This window comes from Ranitomeya variabilis, chromosome 3 (genome assembly GCF_051348905.1).
Source record: "Ranitomeya variabilis isolate aRanVar5 chromosome 3, aRanVar5.hap1, whole genome shotgun sequence".
Taxonomy (NCBI): domain Eukaryota; kingdom Metazoa; phylum Chordata; class Amphibia; order Anura; family Dendrobatidae; genus Ranitomeya; species Ranitomeya variabilis.
Genome location: NC_135234.1, coordinates 298,505,375 through 298,525,311, shown reverse-complemented (window position 1 = coordinate 298,525,311; position 19,937 = coordinate 298,505,375). Strand labels below are relative to the sequence as shown.

At 46.2% G+C, this 19,937-nt stretch overlaps 1 protein-coding gene across 21 annotated transcripts in view; it reads left to right on the top strand.

Moving 5' to 3' along the window:
- PUM1 (pumilio RNA binding family member 1) overlaps positions 1-19,937 on the top strand; it is a 401,680-nt gene that overhangs the window by 244,541 nt on the left and 137,202 nt on the right. For all 21 annotated transcript variants that reach the window (XM_077295564.1, XM_077295579.1, XM_077295569.1 and 18 more), the window contains one exon: positions 9,234-9,501. In XM_077295564.1, coding sequence (XP_077151679.1) covers positions 9,234-9,501 — 268 coding nt within the window. The remainder of the gene's footprint in view (positions 1-9,233; positions 9,502-19,937) is intronic.

The following is a 19,937-nucleotide window of genomic DNA, read 5'->3' as shown; positions in this document are numbered from 1 at the left end:
CACTTTCCAAGGAGTTGGGCCTACCTGTCTCCACTGTTGGGAGCATCATCCGGAAGTGGAAGGCTTATGGAACTACTGTTAGCCTTCCACGGCCTGGACAGCCTTTGAAAGTTTCCTCCCGTGCCGAGGCCAGGCTTGTCCGAAGAGTCAAGGCTAACCCAAGGACAACAAGGAAGGAGCTCCGGGAAGATCTCATGGCAGTGGGGACATTGGTTTTAGTCAATACCATAAGTAACGTACTCCACCGCAATGGTCTCCGTTCCAGACGAGCCCGTAAGGTACCTTTACTTTCAAAGCGTCATGTCAAGGCTCGTCTACAGTTTGCTCATGATCACTTGGAGGACTCTGAGACTGACTGGTTCAAGGTTCTCTGGTCTGATGAGACCAAGATCGAGATTTTTGGTGCCAACCACACACGTGATGTTTGGAGACTGGATGGTACTGCATACGACCCCAAGAATACCATCCCTACAGTCAAGCATGGTGGTGGCAGCATCATGCTGTGGGGCTGTTTCTCAGCCAAGGGACCTGGCCATCTGGTCCGCATCCATGGGAAGATGGATAGCACGGCCTACCTGGAGATTTTGGCCAAGAACCTCCGCTCCTCCATCAAGGATCTTAAGATGGGTCGTCATTTCATCTTCCAACAAGACAACGACCCAAAGCACACAGCCAAGAAAACCAAGGCCTGGTTCAAGAGGCAAAAAATCAAGGTGTTGCAGTGGCCTAGTCAGTCTCCTGACCTTAACACAATTGAAAACTTGTGGAAGGAGCTCAAGATTAAAGTCCACATGAGACACCCAAAGAACCTAGATAACTTGGAGAAGATCTGCATGGAGGAGTGGGCCAAGATGACTCCAGAGACCTGTGCCGGCCTGATCAGGTCTTATAAAAGACGATTATTAGCTGTAATTGCAAACAAAGGTTATTCCACAAAATATTAAACCTAGGGGTTGAATAATAATTGACCCACACTTTTATGTTTAAAATTTATAAAAATTTAACTGAGCAACAAAACTTTTTGGTTTGTAAGATTTATGCATCTGTTAATAAATCCTGCTCTTGTTTGAAGTTTGAAGGCTCTAGCTTATTTGCATCTTATTAAACCTGCTAAAACTGCAGGGGGTTGAATACTACTTTTAGGCACTGTATCTATAATGATCATTCTGTTAATGTTGTGCGATGTGTCCAATGATCTGTTTCTATGTGTTGTGTGCATTGTTGTTCGTTCTGTAATCTTTTGTTTCTATGTGTTGGGTGTAGTGTGTGGTTTGTTGTTCCGCGATGCATGAAAGAAACATACCAATTGTGATCCTGCTCCAGGTCTTTCTCCACCCCTTCGGTCTAGCGAGAGCTAGACAGAGAGCGCGACAGAGAGCGAGTGAAAAATTATATAAAAAAACATATATTCACCTCAGTGCAATGCCGACGAGAGGGAGGGCTCCCAGAAGACGACATGGCTGATGGCAGGCAGACTCTTACTGGCAGGCAGGCAGGCTAGGCTCTTGCTGGAAGGCAGGCAGGCTAGGCTCTTGCTGGAAGGCAGGCAGGCTAGGCTCTTGCTGGAAGGCAGGCAGGCTAGGCTCTTGCTGGAAGGCAGGCAGGCTAGGCTCTTGCTGGAAGGCAGGCTAGGCTCTTGCTGGAAGGCAGGCTAGGCTCTTGCTGGAAGGCAGGCAGGCTAGGCTCTTGCTGGAAGGCAGGCAGGCTAGGCTCTTGCTGGCAGGCAGGGTGTGGCAGGATGTTGGCTCTCTTGCAGTATGGCTGGAAATGAGTGAGGGCCTCAATGGCATTGTTTTATGTGTGTCCTGGGGCAGCCCTATAGGTTCTGAGCATGCTCAGATTAAAAAACTGGATCAGGCCACCGGAACCGCCTTTTTCCGGATTCGGCGCATTCCGGCGTCCATAGACATGTATTGTAGCGAAAAGCCGGAAGAGCCGGATCCGGCCTTTCCGGCTTTTTCACCGCAGACAAAAAAGGTTACAGTAGATGTTTTTTCCAGATGCCGGAATCGAAATTTTAGCCGGATCCGGAAAAAAACGTAAGGAACGCTGGGCCATGTGGCACAATCCGGCGCTAATACAAGTCAATGGGGAAAACCGGTTCCGGTTTTTATTTTCGCCGTTTCCGGTTTTTCACAAAAGAGCCGTAATCAGCCGGAATGAAAAAACCTGATGTGTGAAAGTAGCCTTAGTGGTCTTCTGAGACCGCTAAGTTATCTGGGTAATTTCGCAATGCATCTCTGGGAACGGAAGCTGGCGGCAACCTCACCGCTCGCACTCATCGGTGGACGGTGGAATGTGAGAATAGCACCATTATTTTTAACATATATTTTTTCTATTGATGCTGCATAGGCAGCATCAATAGTAAAAAGTTCATCACACAGTGTTAATAGCAGCGTTAACAGACTGCGTTACACCGCGTTATGCCACGGTGTAACGCAGTCGGTTTAACGGACTGCTAAAACGCTATGTGGGCGGCAGGCGCTGACTGGGAGGGGAGTATGTAGGGGTACTGACTGCAGAGGAGTAGGGAGCGGCCATTTCGCGGCCGGACTGTGCCCGTCGCTGATTGGTCACGGCCGACCGCGACCAATCAGCGACTTGGGATTTCCGTAACAGACAGACAAACAGATGAAAGTGCCCCTTAGACGAATATATATATATATATATATATATATATATTTTTTTTTTTTTATGTATGTATGTGTACACTAGATGGTGGCCTGATATTCTAACCTATCGGGTATTCTAGACTTATGAAGTTTTCAGAATAATGCAATTTATACACAGGATTCGGCCGGCCGCGACCAAATAGTGAAGCGTGGTTCAAATTCCGCGCCAATTCGCGGGCGGACTGCGCTTGTCGTTAGTTGTTCGCGGCCGGGCGTGACCAAACAGTGAAGCCAGGGCCGGCTCCAGGTTTTTGAGGGCCCTGGGCGAAAGAGTCTCAGTAGGCCCTCCTCTTTAACACATACCACGATTCATGATGCACAGATACAGCAGAGAAATATAGCACAGCCAAGTAGCGTATAACACAGCCCACGTAGTATATAACACAGCCCACGTAGTATATAACACATCCCACGTAGTATATAGCACAGCCACGAAGTATATTGCCCAGCCACGTAGTATATTCTGTAGCACAGCCCACGTAGTAAATAGCACAGACACGTAGTATATTGCCCAGCCACGTAGTATATAGCACACACGTAGTATATTGCCCAGCCACATTATATAGTGCCCAGCCAGGTAGTATATTGCCCAGCCACGTAGTATATTGCCCAGCCACGTAGTATATTGCCCAGCCACGTAGTATATTGCCCAGCCACGTAGTATATTGCCCAGCCACGTAATATATTGCCCAGCCACGTAGTATATTGCACAGCCACGTAATATATTGCACAGAGACGTAGTATATAACACTGCCCATGCAGTATATAACACAGGCAACGTAGTATAGAGCACAGCGATGCAGTATATTGCCCAGCCACGTAGTATATAGCACAGCCCACATAGTATATAGCACAGAGATGTAGTATCTAACACAGCCCACGCAGTATCTAACACAGCCCACGTAGTATATAGCAATATACCATATGGGCACCATATCCCTGTTAAAAAAAAGAATTAAAATTAAAAATAGTTATATACTCACCCTCCGTCGGCCCCCCGGATCCAGCCCAGGCGTTTACAGATGCTCCCCGCGACGCTCTGGTCCTAAGAGTGCATTGCGGTCTCGCGAGATGATGACGTAGCGGTCTCGCGACCGCAATGCATGGACCGGTCACCGGAGCGTCGCGAGGAGCGGGAAAGGCCTGGGCTGGATCCGAGGGGGCCGACAGAAGGTGAGTATATAATGATTTTTTATATTATTTTTAACATTAGATCTTTTTACTATTGTATAGTAAAAAGTTGGTCACACAGGGTTAATAGCAGCGTTAACGGACTGCGTTACACCGTGGCATAACGCGGTCCTTTAACGCTGCCATTAACACTGTGTGAGCGCTGACTGGAGGGGAGTAGGTAAGGGGCACTGACGGAGAGTAGGAAGGGGCGAATTCGCGGCCGGACTGTGCCCGTCGCTGATTGGTCGCGGCCTGCTGGCCTTGACCAATCAGCGAAGCGGGATTTCCGTTACAGACAGACAGACGGAAGTGACCCTTAGACAATTATATAGTAGATAGATACAGACAGTCAGAATTGTAAAAATTGGCCCGGTCATTAACCCCTTCCCGACCCATGACGCCACATAGGCGTCATGAAAACCCGTGCCAATCCGACCCATGACGCCTATGTGGCGTCATGGAATGATCGCGTTCCTGCAGATCTGGTGAAAGGGTTAACTCCAATTTCACCCGATCTGCAGGGACAGGGGGAGTGGTACTTCAGCCCAGGGGGGTGGATTCACCCCCCAGTGGCTACGATCGCTCTGATTGGCTGTTGAAAGTGAAACTGCCAATCAGAGCGATTTGTAATATTTCACCTAAAAAACTGGTGAAATATTACAATCCAGCCATGGCCGATGCTGCAATATCATCGGCCATGACTGGAAACCCTGATGTGAGCCCCCCCACCCCACCGATCGCCCCCCCAAGCCACCGATCTGTCCCGTAGTCCCCTCCGTCCTGTGCTCCGCTCCCCCGTCCTCCTGTCCGCTCCCCCCGTGCTCCTATGCCACCCCCCTGTGCTCCGACACCCCCCCCCCCGTGCCCCGATCTCCCCCCCTTATACTTACCGAGGCTCCCGGTGCTCGTCCGTCTTCTCCATGGGCGCCGCCATCTTCCAAAATTGCGGGCGCATGCACAGTGCGCCTGCCGAATCTGCCGGCCGGCAGATTCGTTACAAGTGCATTTTGATCGCTGTGATAGAACCTATCACAGCGATCAAAATTAAAAAATAATAAATACCCCCCCCCCCCCTTTATCACCCCCATAGGTAGGGACAATAATAAAAAATAGAAAATATTTTTTTTTTCTTTTTACACTAGGGTTAGGGTTAGAACTAGGGTTAGGGGTAGGGTTAGGGGTAGGGTTAGGGCATGTGCACACAGTGCGGATTTGGCTGCGGATCCGCAGCGGATTGGCCGCGGATGCGCAGCGGATTGGCCGCGGATCCGCAGCAGATTGGCCGCTGCAAATTCGTAGCAGTTTTCCATGAGGTTTACAGTACCATGTAAACCTATGGAAAACCAAATCCGCTGTGCCCATGGTGCGGAAAATTCCGTGCGGAAACGCTGCGTTGTATTTTCCGCAGCATGTCAATTCTTTGTGCGAATTCCGCAGCGTTTTACACCTGTTCCTTAATAGGAATCCGCAGGTGAAATCCGCACAAAAAAACACTGGAAATCCTCTGTAAATCCGCAGGTAAAACGCAGTGCCTTTTACCTACAGATTTTTCAAAAATCGTGCGGAAAAATCTCGCACGAATCCGCAACGTGGGCACATAGCCTTAGGGTTATGGTTGGAATTAGAGTTAGGGTTGGAATTAGGGCTAGGGTTGGAAATAGGGTTAAGATTAGGCTTGTGGTTAGGGTTACGGATAGGGTTAGGGGTGTGTTGGGGTTACAGTTGTGGTTAGGGTTGGGATTAGGGTTAGGGTTGGGATTAGGGTTAGGATTAGGGTTAGGGTTGGGATTAGGGTTACGGCTGTGTTGGGGTAGGGTTGTGGCTAGGGGTGTGTTGGGGTTAGGGTTGTGATTAGGGTTATGGCTACAGTTGGGATTAGGGTTAGGGGTGTGTTGGGGTTAGCGTTGAAGTTAGAATTGAGGGGTTTCCACTGTTTAGGCACATCAGGGGTCTACAAGCGTAACATGGCGCCACCATTGATTCCAGCCAATCTTGCGTTCAAAAAGTCAAATGGTGCTCCCTCCCTTCCAAGCCCCGACGTGCGTCCAAACAGTGGTTTACCCCCACATATGGGGTACCAGCATACTCAGGACAAACTGGGCAACAACTATTGGGGTCCAATTTCTCCTGTTATCCTTGCAAAAATTAAAAATTACTTGCTAAAACATAATTTTTGAGGAAAGAACAATTATTTTTTTATTTTCACGGCTCTGCGTTATAAACTTCTGTGAAACACTTGAGGGTTGAAAGTGCTCACCACACATCTAGATAAGTTCCTTGGGGGGTCTAGTTTCCAAAATGGGGTCACTTGTCGGGTGTTTCTACTGTTTAGGCACATCAGGGGCTCTGCAAATGCAACATGACGCCCGCAGACCATTCCATCAAAGTCTGCATTTCAAATGTCACTACTTCCCTTCCGAGCCCTGACGTGCGCCCAAACAGTGGTTCCCCCCCACATATGGGGTATCAGCGTACTCAGGAGAAACTGGACAACAACTTTTGGGGTCAAATTTCTCCTGTTACCTTTGGGAAAATAAAAAATTGCTTGCTAAAACATATTTTTTGAGGAAAGAAAAATGATTTTTTATTTTCACGGCTCTGCGTTGTAAACTTCTGTGAAGCTCTTGGGGGTTGAACGTGCTCACCACACATCTAGATAAGTTCCTTGGAGGGTCTAGTTTCCAAAATGGGGTCACTTGTGGGGAGTTTCTACTGTTTAGGCACATCAGGGGCTCTGCAAACGTAACATGATGCCCGCAGACCATTCCATCAAAGTCTGCATTCCAAAACGTCACTACTTCCCTTCCGAGCCCCGGCATGTGCCCAAACAGTGTTTTACCCCCACATATGGGGTATCAGCGTACTCAGGAGAAACTGGACAACAACTTTTGGGGTCAAATTTCTCCTGTTACCCTTGGGAAAATTAAAAAATTCTGGGCTAAAAAAATATTTTTGAGGAAAGGAAATACATTTATTATTTTCACGGCTCTGCGTTATAAACTTCTGTGAAGCACTTGGGGGTTCAAAGTGCTCACCACACATCTAGATAAGTTCCCTTTGGGGTCTAGTTTCCAAAATGGGGTCACTAGTGGGGAGTTCCTACTGTTTAGGCACATCAGGGGCTCTGCAAACGCAACCTGACGCCCGCAGAGCATTCCATCAAAGTCTGCATTTCAAAACGTTACTACTTCCCTTCCGAACCCCGACGTTTGCCAAAACATTGGTTTACCCCCCACATATGGGGTATCAGCATACTCAGGAGAAACTGGACAACAACTTTTGGCATCCAATTTCTCCTGTTACCCTTGGGAAAATAAAAAATTGTGGGCTAAAAAATAATTTTTGAGAAAAGAAAAATTATTTTTTATTTTCATGGCTCTGCGTTATAAACTTCTGTGAAGCACTTGGGAGTTCAAAGTGCTCACCACACATCTAGATTAGTTCCTTGGGAGGTCTAGTTTCCAAAATGGGGTCACTTGTGGGGGAGCTCCAATGTTTAGGCACACAAGGGCTCTCCAAACGCGACATGGTGTCCGCTAATGATTGGAGCTAATTTTCCATTCAAAAAGCCAAATGGCGCGCCTTCCCTTCCGAGCCTTGCCGTGCACCCAAACAGTGGTTTACCCCCACATATGAGGTATCGGCGTACTCAGGAGAAATTGCCCAACAAATTTTAGGATCCATTTTATCCTGTTGCCCATGTGAAAATGAAAAAATTGAGGCTAAAATAAATTTTGTGTGAAAAAAAAAAGTAGTTTTTCATTATTACGGATCAATTTGTGAAGCACTTGAGGGTTTAAAGTGCTCACTATGCTTCTAGATAAGTTCCTTGGGGGTTCTAGTTTCCAAAATGGGGTCACTTGTGGGGGAGCTTCAATGTTTAGGCACACGGGGGCTCTCCAAACGTGACATGGTGTCCGTTAAAGATTGGAGCCAATTTTTCATTCAAAAAGTCAAATGGCGCTCCTTCCCTTACGAGCCCTGCCGTGCGCCCAAACAGTGGTTTACCCCAACATATGAGGTATCAGTGTACTCAGGACAAATTGGACAACAAGGTTCGTGGTCCAGTTTCTCCTTTTACCCTTGGGAAAATAAAAAAATTGTTGCTAAAAGATCATTTTTGTGACTAAAAAGTTAAATGTTCATTTTTTACTTCCATGTTGCTTCTGCTGCTGTGAGACACCTGAAGGGTTAATAAACTTCTTGAATGTGGTTTTGAGCACCTTGAGGGGTGCAGTTTTTAGAATGGTGTCACTTTTGGGTATTTTCAGCCATATAGAACCCTGAAAATGACTTCAAATGTGAGGTGGTCCCTAAAAAAAATGGTTTTGTAAATTTTGTTGTAAAAATGAGATCACTGGTCAAATTTTAACCCTTATAACTTCCTAGCAAAAAAAAAAATTGTTTCCAAAATTGTGCTGATGTAAAGTAGACATGAGGGAAATGTTATTTATTAACTATTTTGTGTCACATAACTCTCTGGTTTAACAGAATAAAAATTCAAAATGTGAAAATTGCAAAATTTTCAAAATTTTCGCCAAATTTCCGTTTTTTTCACAAATAAACTCAGAAATTATCGACCTAAATTTAACACTAACATGATGCCCAATATGTCACGAAAAAACAATCTCAGAAACGCTAGGATCCGTTGAAGCGTTCCTGAGTTATTACCTCATAAAGGGACACTGGTCAGAATTGCAAAAAACGGCCAGGTCATTAAGGCCAAAATAGGCTGGGTCATGAAGGGGTTAAATACCAAATTGTCACTAAGGGTTAACTTGTCTTGTAAACAGGCTGCTGATGAAGAAGCAAAGTGTTACTCTATTGGGAGAAATGATCTTTGTATAGAGCAAAAGCTCATCATTGTCCGTGGTGCATCATTCTGTGTATACAGCCTCGCACACTGCAGAGGAGCATGGCAGCCTCTATGCACTGAGCAACCTAGAATAGATTGCTCCGGTGCTCACGGTTTAATTTGTTCTGTTTGTGTAAACAGCCATTTAAACGAATACCGAATGGTAAAAGTTTACCGATCAGCAGTCGTATCGTGCCTCCGACCAATCCATGTAAATGGACCTTTAGGTGCAGCTGATGGAAAGGGTTACTTGCTTTATTTTTTACCATGTATCACTAGCTATATACACATAAGGCTCCATACAACACTGCTTCTCTAGCTGGATGTATGAAAGTGATTGCTCACCCCTGCGGGCTTTATAGCATTTTGAATCCTTTTACTAAAGAGCATTTTTGTTGTATTTACACATTCAGCCATCATGTCTTGATGTTTGACCATGGTGATGTTAGCATGTTTAGATCTGAAGCTTGCCACTACATAATTCCACTACATTTATCAAGGTCCTTGCAAATTAATATTTCTTGTTTTTAAAGGAGGCCTGACTAATGGTAGTGGGCGCTACATATCTGCTGCACCAGGAGCAGAGGCAAAGTACCGCAGTGCAAGCAGTGCATCAAGTTTGTTTAGCCCAGGTAGCACGCTCTTTCCATCTTCCCGACTCCGTTATGGCATGTCTGATGTGATGCCATCTGGTAGAAGCAGGTTACTAGAAGACTTCCGGAATAATCGATATCCCAACCTACAACTGAGAGAGATAGCAGGTCATATTATGGAGTTTTCCCAGGATCAGCATGGATCTAGGTAATTCAGATAAGATTTAATGTCTTTTTTCACCTTTTACCTTTAGCTGCAGTAACTTTACAATATTGTATTTAAATCAAATTAAATGCTTGCTTATGTAAGTTTTAAAGAGGCCATCCAGCAAACGACATTTATTACCTCTCCACAGATCAGGTGAAAAATGTATAGTTGTAGTCCAGTCAAAATACGGTTTGACCCGGAACAAATTCCAAGAAAGCGTTTTATGATTACTAACTACATGGACAAGCGAGGTTATGACGTTATCAATGACGTCATTACATATATGTACATTTCTAGAAATTATAGAATTAATACACAGTGCATTTTAAGACCTACTTCATCACTGAATAAGCGTGTCAGGTCAATAGTCATCAGACACTGCTTCCTCACTCATATTGTCACAGTGCCCTTCTTGACATGGTCCCTATACCCGTGAACAGGCAAGTCCGTGTCTTTTGCAAGTGCACCGAAGTGTTCTACAACCACGAGAACAATTGCAGTGAATTATTATTTTCAGAAGTGTTTCTGGTGCGGGTGAAGTATCCATCTTCACTGGAACTAGACTGTTGTTCTTCAATTCCCATCCCCATTCAGTAGTGTCCATGGCCTCACCATTGTCCATCCAAAGCATCACTTGGAGGTAACTCCGAAGGGCATGATACTTCGTTGCAGAGGAGGTCGGTGACAGTCGTTCAGGTGTAACAAAGATTTTGGCTGAACCAACTTTTTTGCAGAGAGTAGAATACCTCATTGCAGACAGATTATCTCCAGGTTTGCCCCTGAACAATGCCACCATCGCTTTACACCCAGCGTCTTCAATCTCAGCTCTGTTTTTGTTAGGTGTGGAAAAGATTTTAGCACAGCTATTTAAGACAGAGTCTCCCTTCAAAACCTTGTGTAGACCTAGTTGTTTTCTGATTCCAAAAACTGTGGAACTCTCGCAACCCGAGAATGCATGAAGGAACAGAAGACTGCTGCAGACATGGTTTCCCAGGAACTTCTTAATAACCTTAATGTTGTATACTGTTGCAGGACTCCCTTTATCCGAGTAGAAATAAAGCTTGTTGCCATCGCTGGTTGACGCGTCATGAAGTAACACCACCAAAAGATCTGTATCTTCACCAATGAGGCTAGTACTTTTGTTGGATGACATTGACACTGCTGCCTTAACAATCTCCACATCTGCATCCCCCTCTGATTGTATTACGTGGCAACCTCTGTCATTCATGCGCTGTGAAACGAGATTTTTAAGAGACTGTTTGTTCTCCACATTCGAAAGGAAGTCCTCCTTTTTCCCAAAAAATTTTGTTCCTTCAGCACTTTGTTACTTGTTCGTTTTTTGCGCCGTCGCTGATGGGTAATGTCCTTAGTGTTTGGTCCTCCAATGTAACCATCAAATACTTGACCCGCTCCCATCCCACTTCATCCCAAACCTCACCACAGTCTTCATCCCAACCCTAACCCATCTCCTCAACCTATCACAAACAACTGGTGTTTTCCCCTCAAGCTTTAAACATGCCTCCATCACACCTATCCTCAAAAAGCCTTCTCTTGACCCATCCTCTGTATCTAGCTATCGCCCTATATCACTTCTCCCCTATGCCTCCAAACTACTGGAACAACACGTCTACCTTGAACTGTCCTCCCATCTCTCTTCTTGCTCCCTCTTTGACCGCTTACAATCTGGCTTCCGGTCACACCATTCCACTGAAACTGCCCTAACTAAGGTCACCAATGACCTATTAACTGCCAAGAGCAAGCGACACTACTCTGTCCTCCTCCTCCTCGACCTGTCGGCCGCCTATGACACAGTGGACCATTCCCTATTATTACAGACCCTCTCATCCCTTGGCATCACAGACTTGGCCCTATCCTGGATCTCGTCATACCTATCCATTACAGTAAATGGCTGCCCACTCTCCCCAGTCCCACAAGGTATCTGCCTCGGGGTAATCCTTGACGCTGATCTCTCCTTCAAACCACATATCCACTTCCTGCCGACTTCAACTCAAAAATGTTTCACTTCCGTACATTCCTCAACCAAGAATCTGCAAAAACCCTAGTCCATGCCCTCATCATCTCTCGCCTTGACTACTGTAACCTCCTGCTCTGTGGCCTCCCCTCTAACACACTCGCACTCCTCCAATCTATTCTAAACTCTGCTGCCCGACTAATCCACCTGTCGCCCCGCTACTCCCCGGCCTCTCCCCTCTGTAAATCCGTTAACGGGCTCCCCATTGCCCAGAGACTCCAGTACAAAACCCTAACCATGACGTACAAAGCCATTCACAACCTGTCTCCTCCATACATCTGTGACCTAGTCTCCCGATACTTACCTGCACGCAACCTCCGATCATCACAAGATCTCCTTCTCTACTCCCCTCTTATCTCCTCTTCCCACAATCGTATACAAGATTTCTCTCGCGTATCACCCCTACTCTAGAACCCTCTACCACAACACATCAGACTCTCGCCTACCATCGAAACCTTCAAAAAGAGCCTGAAGACCCACCTCTTCCGACAAGCCTACAACCTGCAGTAACCACCGATTGAGCAAACCGCTGCATGACCAGCTCTATCCTCGCCTACTGTATTCTCACCCATCCCTTGTAGATTGTGAGCCTTCAAGGGCAGGGTCCTCTCTCCTCCTGTACCAGTTATGACTTGTATTGTTGGAGATTATTGTACTTGTTTTTATCATCCAAACAATAATCAATAAGCATATCAAAAAGCTGGGGTCGAGAAAACACTCGTGTCACCCCCTTACTGATATTACCCAAATATATTGGGTTATAAGGACAACTCCAAAGAACATATAAAACAAGAGAAAGGAGTGAACCAGTCCCACAAAGAATAATAAAATAGAATAATGCTTTATTTTTACAGAAAGTCATATCAACAAACACATAAATTCATTAAACTGCTGTCATAGCAAATACAGAAGGAGAGTAAGGAGGAAACATACTGAGTAACCTACAGGGAAGCTAATACATCCAAAGGAGGTTACATGGGAATAGTAAATAATTGTTGATATCAATGCCAACGTATAGGAGTTTGACACTCCATTAGTACTCCCAATCATAGTAGTCAAACAATCATTCCCATGAGCTTACCCATAATGTGAATGGATGGCTCCCCGAGGTACTCAGCAGCCCCTTGACGCGCGTTTCGCCGCCTAGCTTTCTCAAAAGGGGGTTAACCATTGATCGATCCCACTTGTATAAATACCTCACATACCGGAACTGCACCCAACTTCCGGCGCACGTGCGTCTGGGGCCCTGTTCCACCTTCCCCGCAGCCGTCAAAGCCGTGCTCGCATGTGAGCGGAACCCCGCCGTCTGACGTCAAGTGACATGCGTCCACGGCAAGTACTGATAGCCGCGGAGGGGGAGGAAACAGCCCGGGACCCAGAGCGCACGCGCCCACCGTCAGTGGCCATTTTTCTGAAGACCATGGATGCGGCCATTATATAAGAGAGAAGAATAAATAGGTAAAACAATGGCCGGATCGCTACCCATATTTTGTGATCGATCATAACAATATATCTAACAGGTGACAGAATCAATAATCTATTTGTAGTGAGTGTCACAGTATTTTTTAGAAAACACATGTGAATATAATTAAAAAAAAATTAAAAAATTAAACATAATATATACATATAATAAAGTGACAATAGTGCATACATGTTCATAACAATAACATATATACAAGCAATGTGAAGAAGTGTGTCTTGAAAAAAGACATCCTTTGCTTTATTGGGGCAGCAAAACGATCATATTGGACTCCAAAAACGGCCACAAATCAACCCACATGGACGGAACCGTGTAGACAATATGATTTAAACATGAGTCACTGAAAAAGACAAACAATGATTAAAATAGAGTAAAATACAAAAATGGTTGACTTTTATGATTCATCTATAGGAGAGGAGGGAGACAAGAAATCACATGGGGATGTAAAAACATCTTGAATTGCAAAATAAGCAATGATATGTATATAATCCACATAGAGAACGAAAGGGTGTAGGTAACAAAAATGGTTCTGTCCAGAAAGAAGAGGGGGGGGGGGGGGGGATAAAGGGGGTTGTTAAGTTTTTTGTTTGTTTTTTTTTTTGGGGGGGGGAGAGGATTTTGGGGATGATTTTGTTCAAGCCCTTTAGGTGTTATAGTATCAAGTATAACAATCCACCTACATTCACATTGTGCCAACAGTTGATTCAAATTCCCACCCCTAATACCTCCATGAATCCTATCAATACCCCTCACTCTCAAACCACTGGGATTGGATCCATGGTACATCAAGAAGTGTCTTGGTAAGGTCTTTAATGTAGCTATATTAGATGTTCTTCTGGCAGCCAAAATATCCCGTACGTGTTCACGCGTCCTCACCTTTAGTTCTCTTGAAGTGAGACCAATATATATGAGGGAGCAGGGACATGTGGCATAATAAACCACATGTGTTGTATTGCATGAGATATATTCTCTGATCTTATATTCCCTGCTCCCATCAGATGATCTAAAGGCCTCACTTCTCAGGATGTTAGGACACGAGACTCGCGTCCCGCAAGGGAAACAGCCCATTTTAGGACCCCTACTCGTAAAAAAAGATTTCTGTTTAGCCACATAGTGGCTTTTCACCAGACAATCTCTAAGGTTTTTCCCCCTGCGTTGTGTCATACGTGGAAATGGGGATAAATGAGCTGCCAAAGCTCCATCAGTATGCAAAACCGGCCAATGTTTAGTCAAAATCCCACGGATCTGCTCCCAGTGGCAATTGGAAGTGGAGATAAACCTAGTCTCTAAGTTCCCCTCTCGGTTAGATTTTTTGGGTTACAGCAACAAGTCTTCCCTCCGTTTTTGATTTAGCCCGTCTATAGCCTGCCCTAATACACCGGCGACTATACCCCCTGGCCTTAAACCGATCAGTCAACACACCGGACTGCTCCTCGAAGCGGGCCTCAGTTGAGCAGACCCGCCTATTCCTCAAAAACTGACCAACTGGGATGGCCTTAATAATTGAGTAATTATGTGCCGATGAGGCAGGGAGCAAAGAATTGACGGATGTCTCTTTACGAAACAGATCCGTTTCGATCGAACCATCCTCCGCAACAATTAACGAAATATCAAAAAAATCCACTCTACTCCGATTCCAAAAGTAAGTAAACTTAAGGTTAAAAGGATTCTCGTTTAACTCCTGCATAAATTTTGATAGGCTGGCCTCGTCACCGTTCCAGATCATCAGGACATCATCGATGTAACGAAACCAGCCTATCACTGGGTCCGTGGCATGTGTTCTGTCGCCCTGGAAAATAGATCTTTCCCAATAACCCAAAAGCAAATTTGCGTACGACGGAGCACATGCCGCGCCCATTGTAGTACCTTGTACTTGCAAAAAAAACCTATCCTTAAAAACAAAAAAAATTGAGAGTCAAAATGAATTTAGGTAAATCCAAAATAAATTCCACAAAATGGCCATCCCAGTTCGCCATTTCGAGGAAGAAGTGGGCCGCCCTGAGGCCATCTTCATGCCTGATTTAGGTGTACAGAGATTCGATGTCAATAGTGACCAATAGCATCCCTGCCTCGAGGAACAGACCGTTGACTTTGGTAAGCACATCGGATGTCTCTGACATAGGAGGGGAGCGTTTCCACCAATGATTTCAAATAGTGATCAATAAATTTACATACGTTCTCACACAACCCTCCTATGCCAGAGACAATTGGCCGGCCAGGGGGGTTTGTCATATCTTTATGCACTTTCGGCAAAAGATAAAAAGTGGCAATCTTAGGGAACTTGGGTAGCAACCCATCAAGGACTTTCTTTGGGACAATGCCAGACTCGTTCGCGTATGACAAAATGGATTCTAATTCCCTAACATAGGGCAGAATGGGATTCTGAGATAAAGCCTGATATATAGATTTATTCTTTAACTGGTGGAAAGCCTCCTTCTCATATTTCTCTATTTCTCAGTTGGCCAAATGACCACGTTCCCTCCCATGTCCGCTGGTTTAATGACCACTGACTCCAGTGACTGTAAATCCCTCAAGGCCTTCCTTTGTATGCTGGTAAGGTTATCATTACAAATATAATTTGGTATTTTTCTCAAATTTGTTTTTATGTATACCCCTCCTTACATGTAAAGCGCCATGAAATAAATGGCGCTATAACAATAATAATAATAATACTATTGTAGCCTTACCATAGTGCTTTAGTGTAAAAGATGCATAGTCTTCAGCGATAGAACAATATGTCTTTCCTTCTGACCACTTCAGTCGATGGAGAAGAGAGCCTCCATCAAGAACATCATTCTTACGGAACCCCTCAGCACCCAGATTATGTTGTGCAGTTATATGTATGTATAATAGTTTGTGTAGTATGGGCACTCAAAAAGTTGCAACCATATTTGTATTTCCCTCCTAACGGACCATAATCCCCTAGTCTGGCTTAATCGGGTCTCCGGAGACAACGCCAGATTACTGCGGTGGAGTTTAGCCCTACAACCTCTGGACTTCACCATCCACTACAGACCCGGCAAACAAAACGGTAACGCCAATGGTCTAAGTCGACAAACGAAACTTGTACCAACCCCATAAACTTCGGTCATCCCCAAACCGATCCGTTAAGGATCAGATTGTGTATGCCGATCGCGTAGCTGAAAAGGGGGAGCTGTGTTAGGCCATGTGCACACATTCAGTATTTTTCGCTATAAAAACATGATAAAAACGCGATAAAAACGCTAACATATGCCTCCCATTATTTTCAGTGTATTCCGCATTTTTTGTGCAAATGTAGCCTTTTTTTCCGCGAAAAAATCGCATCGCGGAAAAAAAAGCAACATGTTCATTAAAATGCGGAATTGCAGGGGATTCCGCACACCTAGGAGTGCATTGATCTGCTTACTTCCCGCACGGGGCTGTGCACACCATGCGGGAAGTAAGCAGATTATGTGCGGTTGGTACCCAGGGTGGAGGAGAGGAGACTCTCCTCCACGGACTGGGCACTATATAATTGGTCAAAAAAAAAGAATTAAAATAAAAAATAGTCATATACTCACCTTCGATGTCTTCCCGCCTCTCAGCTGCATGCTGCCGCTTCGGTTTCTATAGCTGGTGTGCGGTGAAGGACCTGCGATGACGTCACGGTCTTGTGATTGGTCGAGACCGGTCATGTGACCGCTCACGTGACCGCGACGTCATGGAAGGTCCTGAACCACACCGACATTTATAGGAACGGACGCCTGCAGGTCAGTATAACCATTTTTTTAATTATTTTTAAACATTCTATCTTTTACTATAGATGCTGCATAGGCAGCATCTATAGTAAAAAGATGGTCACACTTGCCAAACGCTATGTTTGACAAGTGAGACCAACCTGTCAGTCAGTTTTCCAAGCGATGCTACAGATCGCTTGGAAAACTTTAGCATTCTGCAAGCTAAGTACGCTTGCAGAATGCTAAAAAAAACGCGAAAAAAATGGAAAAAAAAAACGCAAAAAAAAATGCGGATTTCTTGCAGAAAATTTCCGGTTTTCTTCAGGAAATTTCTGCAAGAAATCCGGACGTGTGCACATACCCTTACGGAACCCCCTCAGCACCCAGATTATGGTGTGCAGTTATATGTATGTATAATAGTTTCCATGTGAGAGGCATGTCCCTAATGCATCAGCCCACAGGCTGCACCCCTGGGCAGAGGGGACAAGATATCCCCCTTCTGACCTCTCCCACCTTTGTAATTCCCACAGTAAATAGCAGGCTCCGGCCCCCTGCAGCTATTGTAATGTAAGTCTGGCCTGCCGCTTCTCAATAGGCCTGCCCTCTGTACCTGTGTGATATATATTCTGTGTCCTGTGAGTAAAGTTTGTCAAACTGGAAATACGTGGAGAAGCAGTGATATTTTATATGCGCCCATGTAATCAAGGAATTCCAGCAAGCGTCCTTCATTCAGACTCCAGCTAAAGCAGAGTGGACCTCCTGAAACACGGGGTGGTACTAAAAAGGTACTCCAGCACAGAAGACTACCGTTACACTGGTGGCAGACAGCGGGATGTGATACCCCGTTTACAGGAGGAAAGGAATGAATGGAAAACAACTACCAGAAGTTAAAGAGGACTACATTAAAAGATCTGGTGGAAGCCCGAGGGTTAATCCCCAGCAACAAAACAAAAGCGGATTTGATAGCAGCCATCATGGAACACGACAGTGCAGCGCCCTCCAATGTGAACGTGGAGGAGACTGAATGCCAGAGGGAGGTAAAAGCACAGACTGGCGTTCTATGGCCCAAACCCTGCAGTAGAGATCATACGAGAGGTGATAGCTGATGTGCGTACTGATCTGAAGGAAAAGATGGCCGAGCGAACCAGGATAGAGCTAGCCAAGATGGAGATGGCAGCGCGGACCAAAGTGGAGCTGGCCAAGATGGAGATGGCAGAGTGGAGAGAGGAGAGTCAGCGAGCAGGGGGAGCTCTGGCCTCCGACCAGGTACCTTCAACAGTAAGCCACAAAAAGATCCAGTATAATGCCTTCCGACAGTTGGGGGAGGCAGAGGAAGACATTGATTGCTTTCTGCAGGATTTTGAGCGGCAGTGTGCCCTTCATCAAGTGAAGCCGGAGGAACGAGTTCAGATTCTGGCCAGCAAGCTGACCGGCTGGGCAGCGGACGCCTATCGCATGGTACCTGATGAGGACTGTATGGACTATGAGCGGATCAAAGAAGTGATCTTGGCCTGGTATGCGCTGACACCAGAGGCATACCGCCAAAAGTTCCGCTGACTTATAAAACGGGTAACCGATACCCACGCTGAATGGGCCTGTAAATTACGGCGGTCACTGCTACAGTGGGTACAAGGGAGCCAAGCAACCACTAAGGAGGATGTCCTCCAGCTCTTCTTGTTAGAACGATTCTTTAATGGACTAACTACCGAGACACGGATGGCTTCGGGACAGGCGGCCAACGACTCTTGAGGAGGCCGCTCGTCTGGCTGATGAACATCATGATGCCAGGAGGCCTCAGTTGTCCGGATCAAAGATGGTAGCTAGGGGTCCGCCCATGGACCTGGAGGCCCCCAAACCACCGAAGTTTGTAGGGGGACCAGCTATAAACCCAGCCTACTTCAGTCCCCCTGGGGCACGATGCCACACCTGCCATCAGCTGGGCCACCTGCAAAGACAATGTCCCAACCGGACTCGGCATACGCAGTGGCCAAAGGCGGGAACAGATACCTTCAGCCGGGCCGCTGTACACTGCTACCAAGGCGAAGCTGACCCGGCATTGGGGGCTACGACTAACCAGGGGTGGAAGTGATGAAGTGCTGCATGAAGTAGACACTGTGCAGGCAGCCCGGGCAGATAATCGACAACAGAATCGACAGGTTGTGTGGGTTAATGGGAAACGTATGCATGGACTAAGATTCCGGGGCAACTTTGACCCTTGTGAGGCCTCATCTCGTCCAGGACCAAGAGAAGACAGACCGGACAGTGGCGGTCCGTGTAGCAGGGGGAGCCATACATCGACTGCCCACTGCCAGGATTCACCTGAACTGGGGAGTCGGGGATGGCCTTGTTGAGGTCGGCTTGATGGAGGATTTGCCTGCAGACATCTTGCTGGGAAATGACTTGGGGCCCATGTTGTCTGCCTTCTCGGTTGCCCCTCTGGCTGAGACATATCCTGTGACCGCCCGGAGACAAGCTCGAGCTGCGGAGGTGGAATCACACTCAGAGGAGGCCCAGGTAAGACATCCCAGCCCTACACGTATTCCCATAGCCAGATACATTTCTTGGGCCACCCCAGCTGAATTTAAGAGGGAGTTACTTGAGGATCCTTCATTGGAGGGATATCGTGGGAAGGCACAGGTGGGGAGAGGGGTACTGGAAGGGGAACAGTTTGTATGGAAGCAGGGACTCCTCTACCGGATCAGAGCAGCACCACACAGGGACGAGCCCCACTATAAAACGACAGCTGGTAGTTCCCAAGAAGTATTATTATTATACATTTTTATAGCGCCATTTATTCCATGGCGCTTTACATGTGAAATACGGGGCAAATATAGACAAATACATTAAACATGAGCAAAAAACAAGGCATACGGGTACATAAGGAGGGAGGACCCTGCCCGTGAGGGCTCACAGTCTGCAGGGGATGGGTGATGATACACTAGGAGAGGGTACAGCTGGTTGTGCGGCGGTTCAGTAGGTTCAGGATCACTGCAGGCTTTAGGCTTGTTGGAAGAGGTGAGTCTTCAGGTTCTTTTTGAAGGTTTCTATGGTAGGCGAGAGTCTGATGTGCTGGGGTAAAGAGTTCCAGAGTATGGGGGAAGCACGGGAGAAGTCTTGGATGCGGTTGTGGGAAGAAGAGATGAGGGGAGTAGAAAAGGAGGTCTTGAGAGGATCGGAGGTTGCGTGTTGGTAGGTACCGAGAGATCATGTCACAGATGTATGGAGG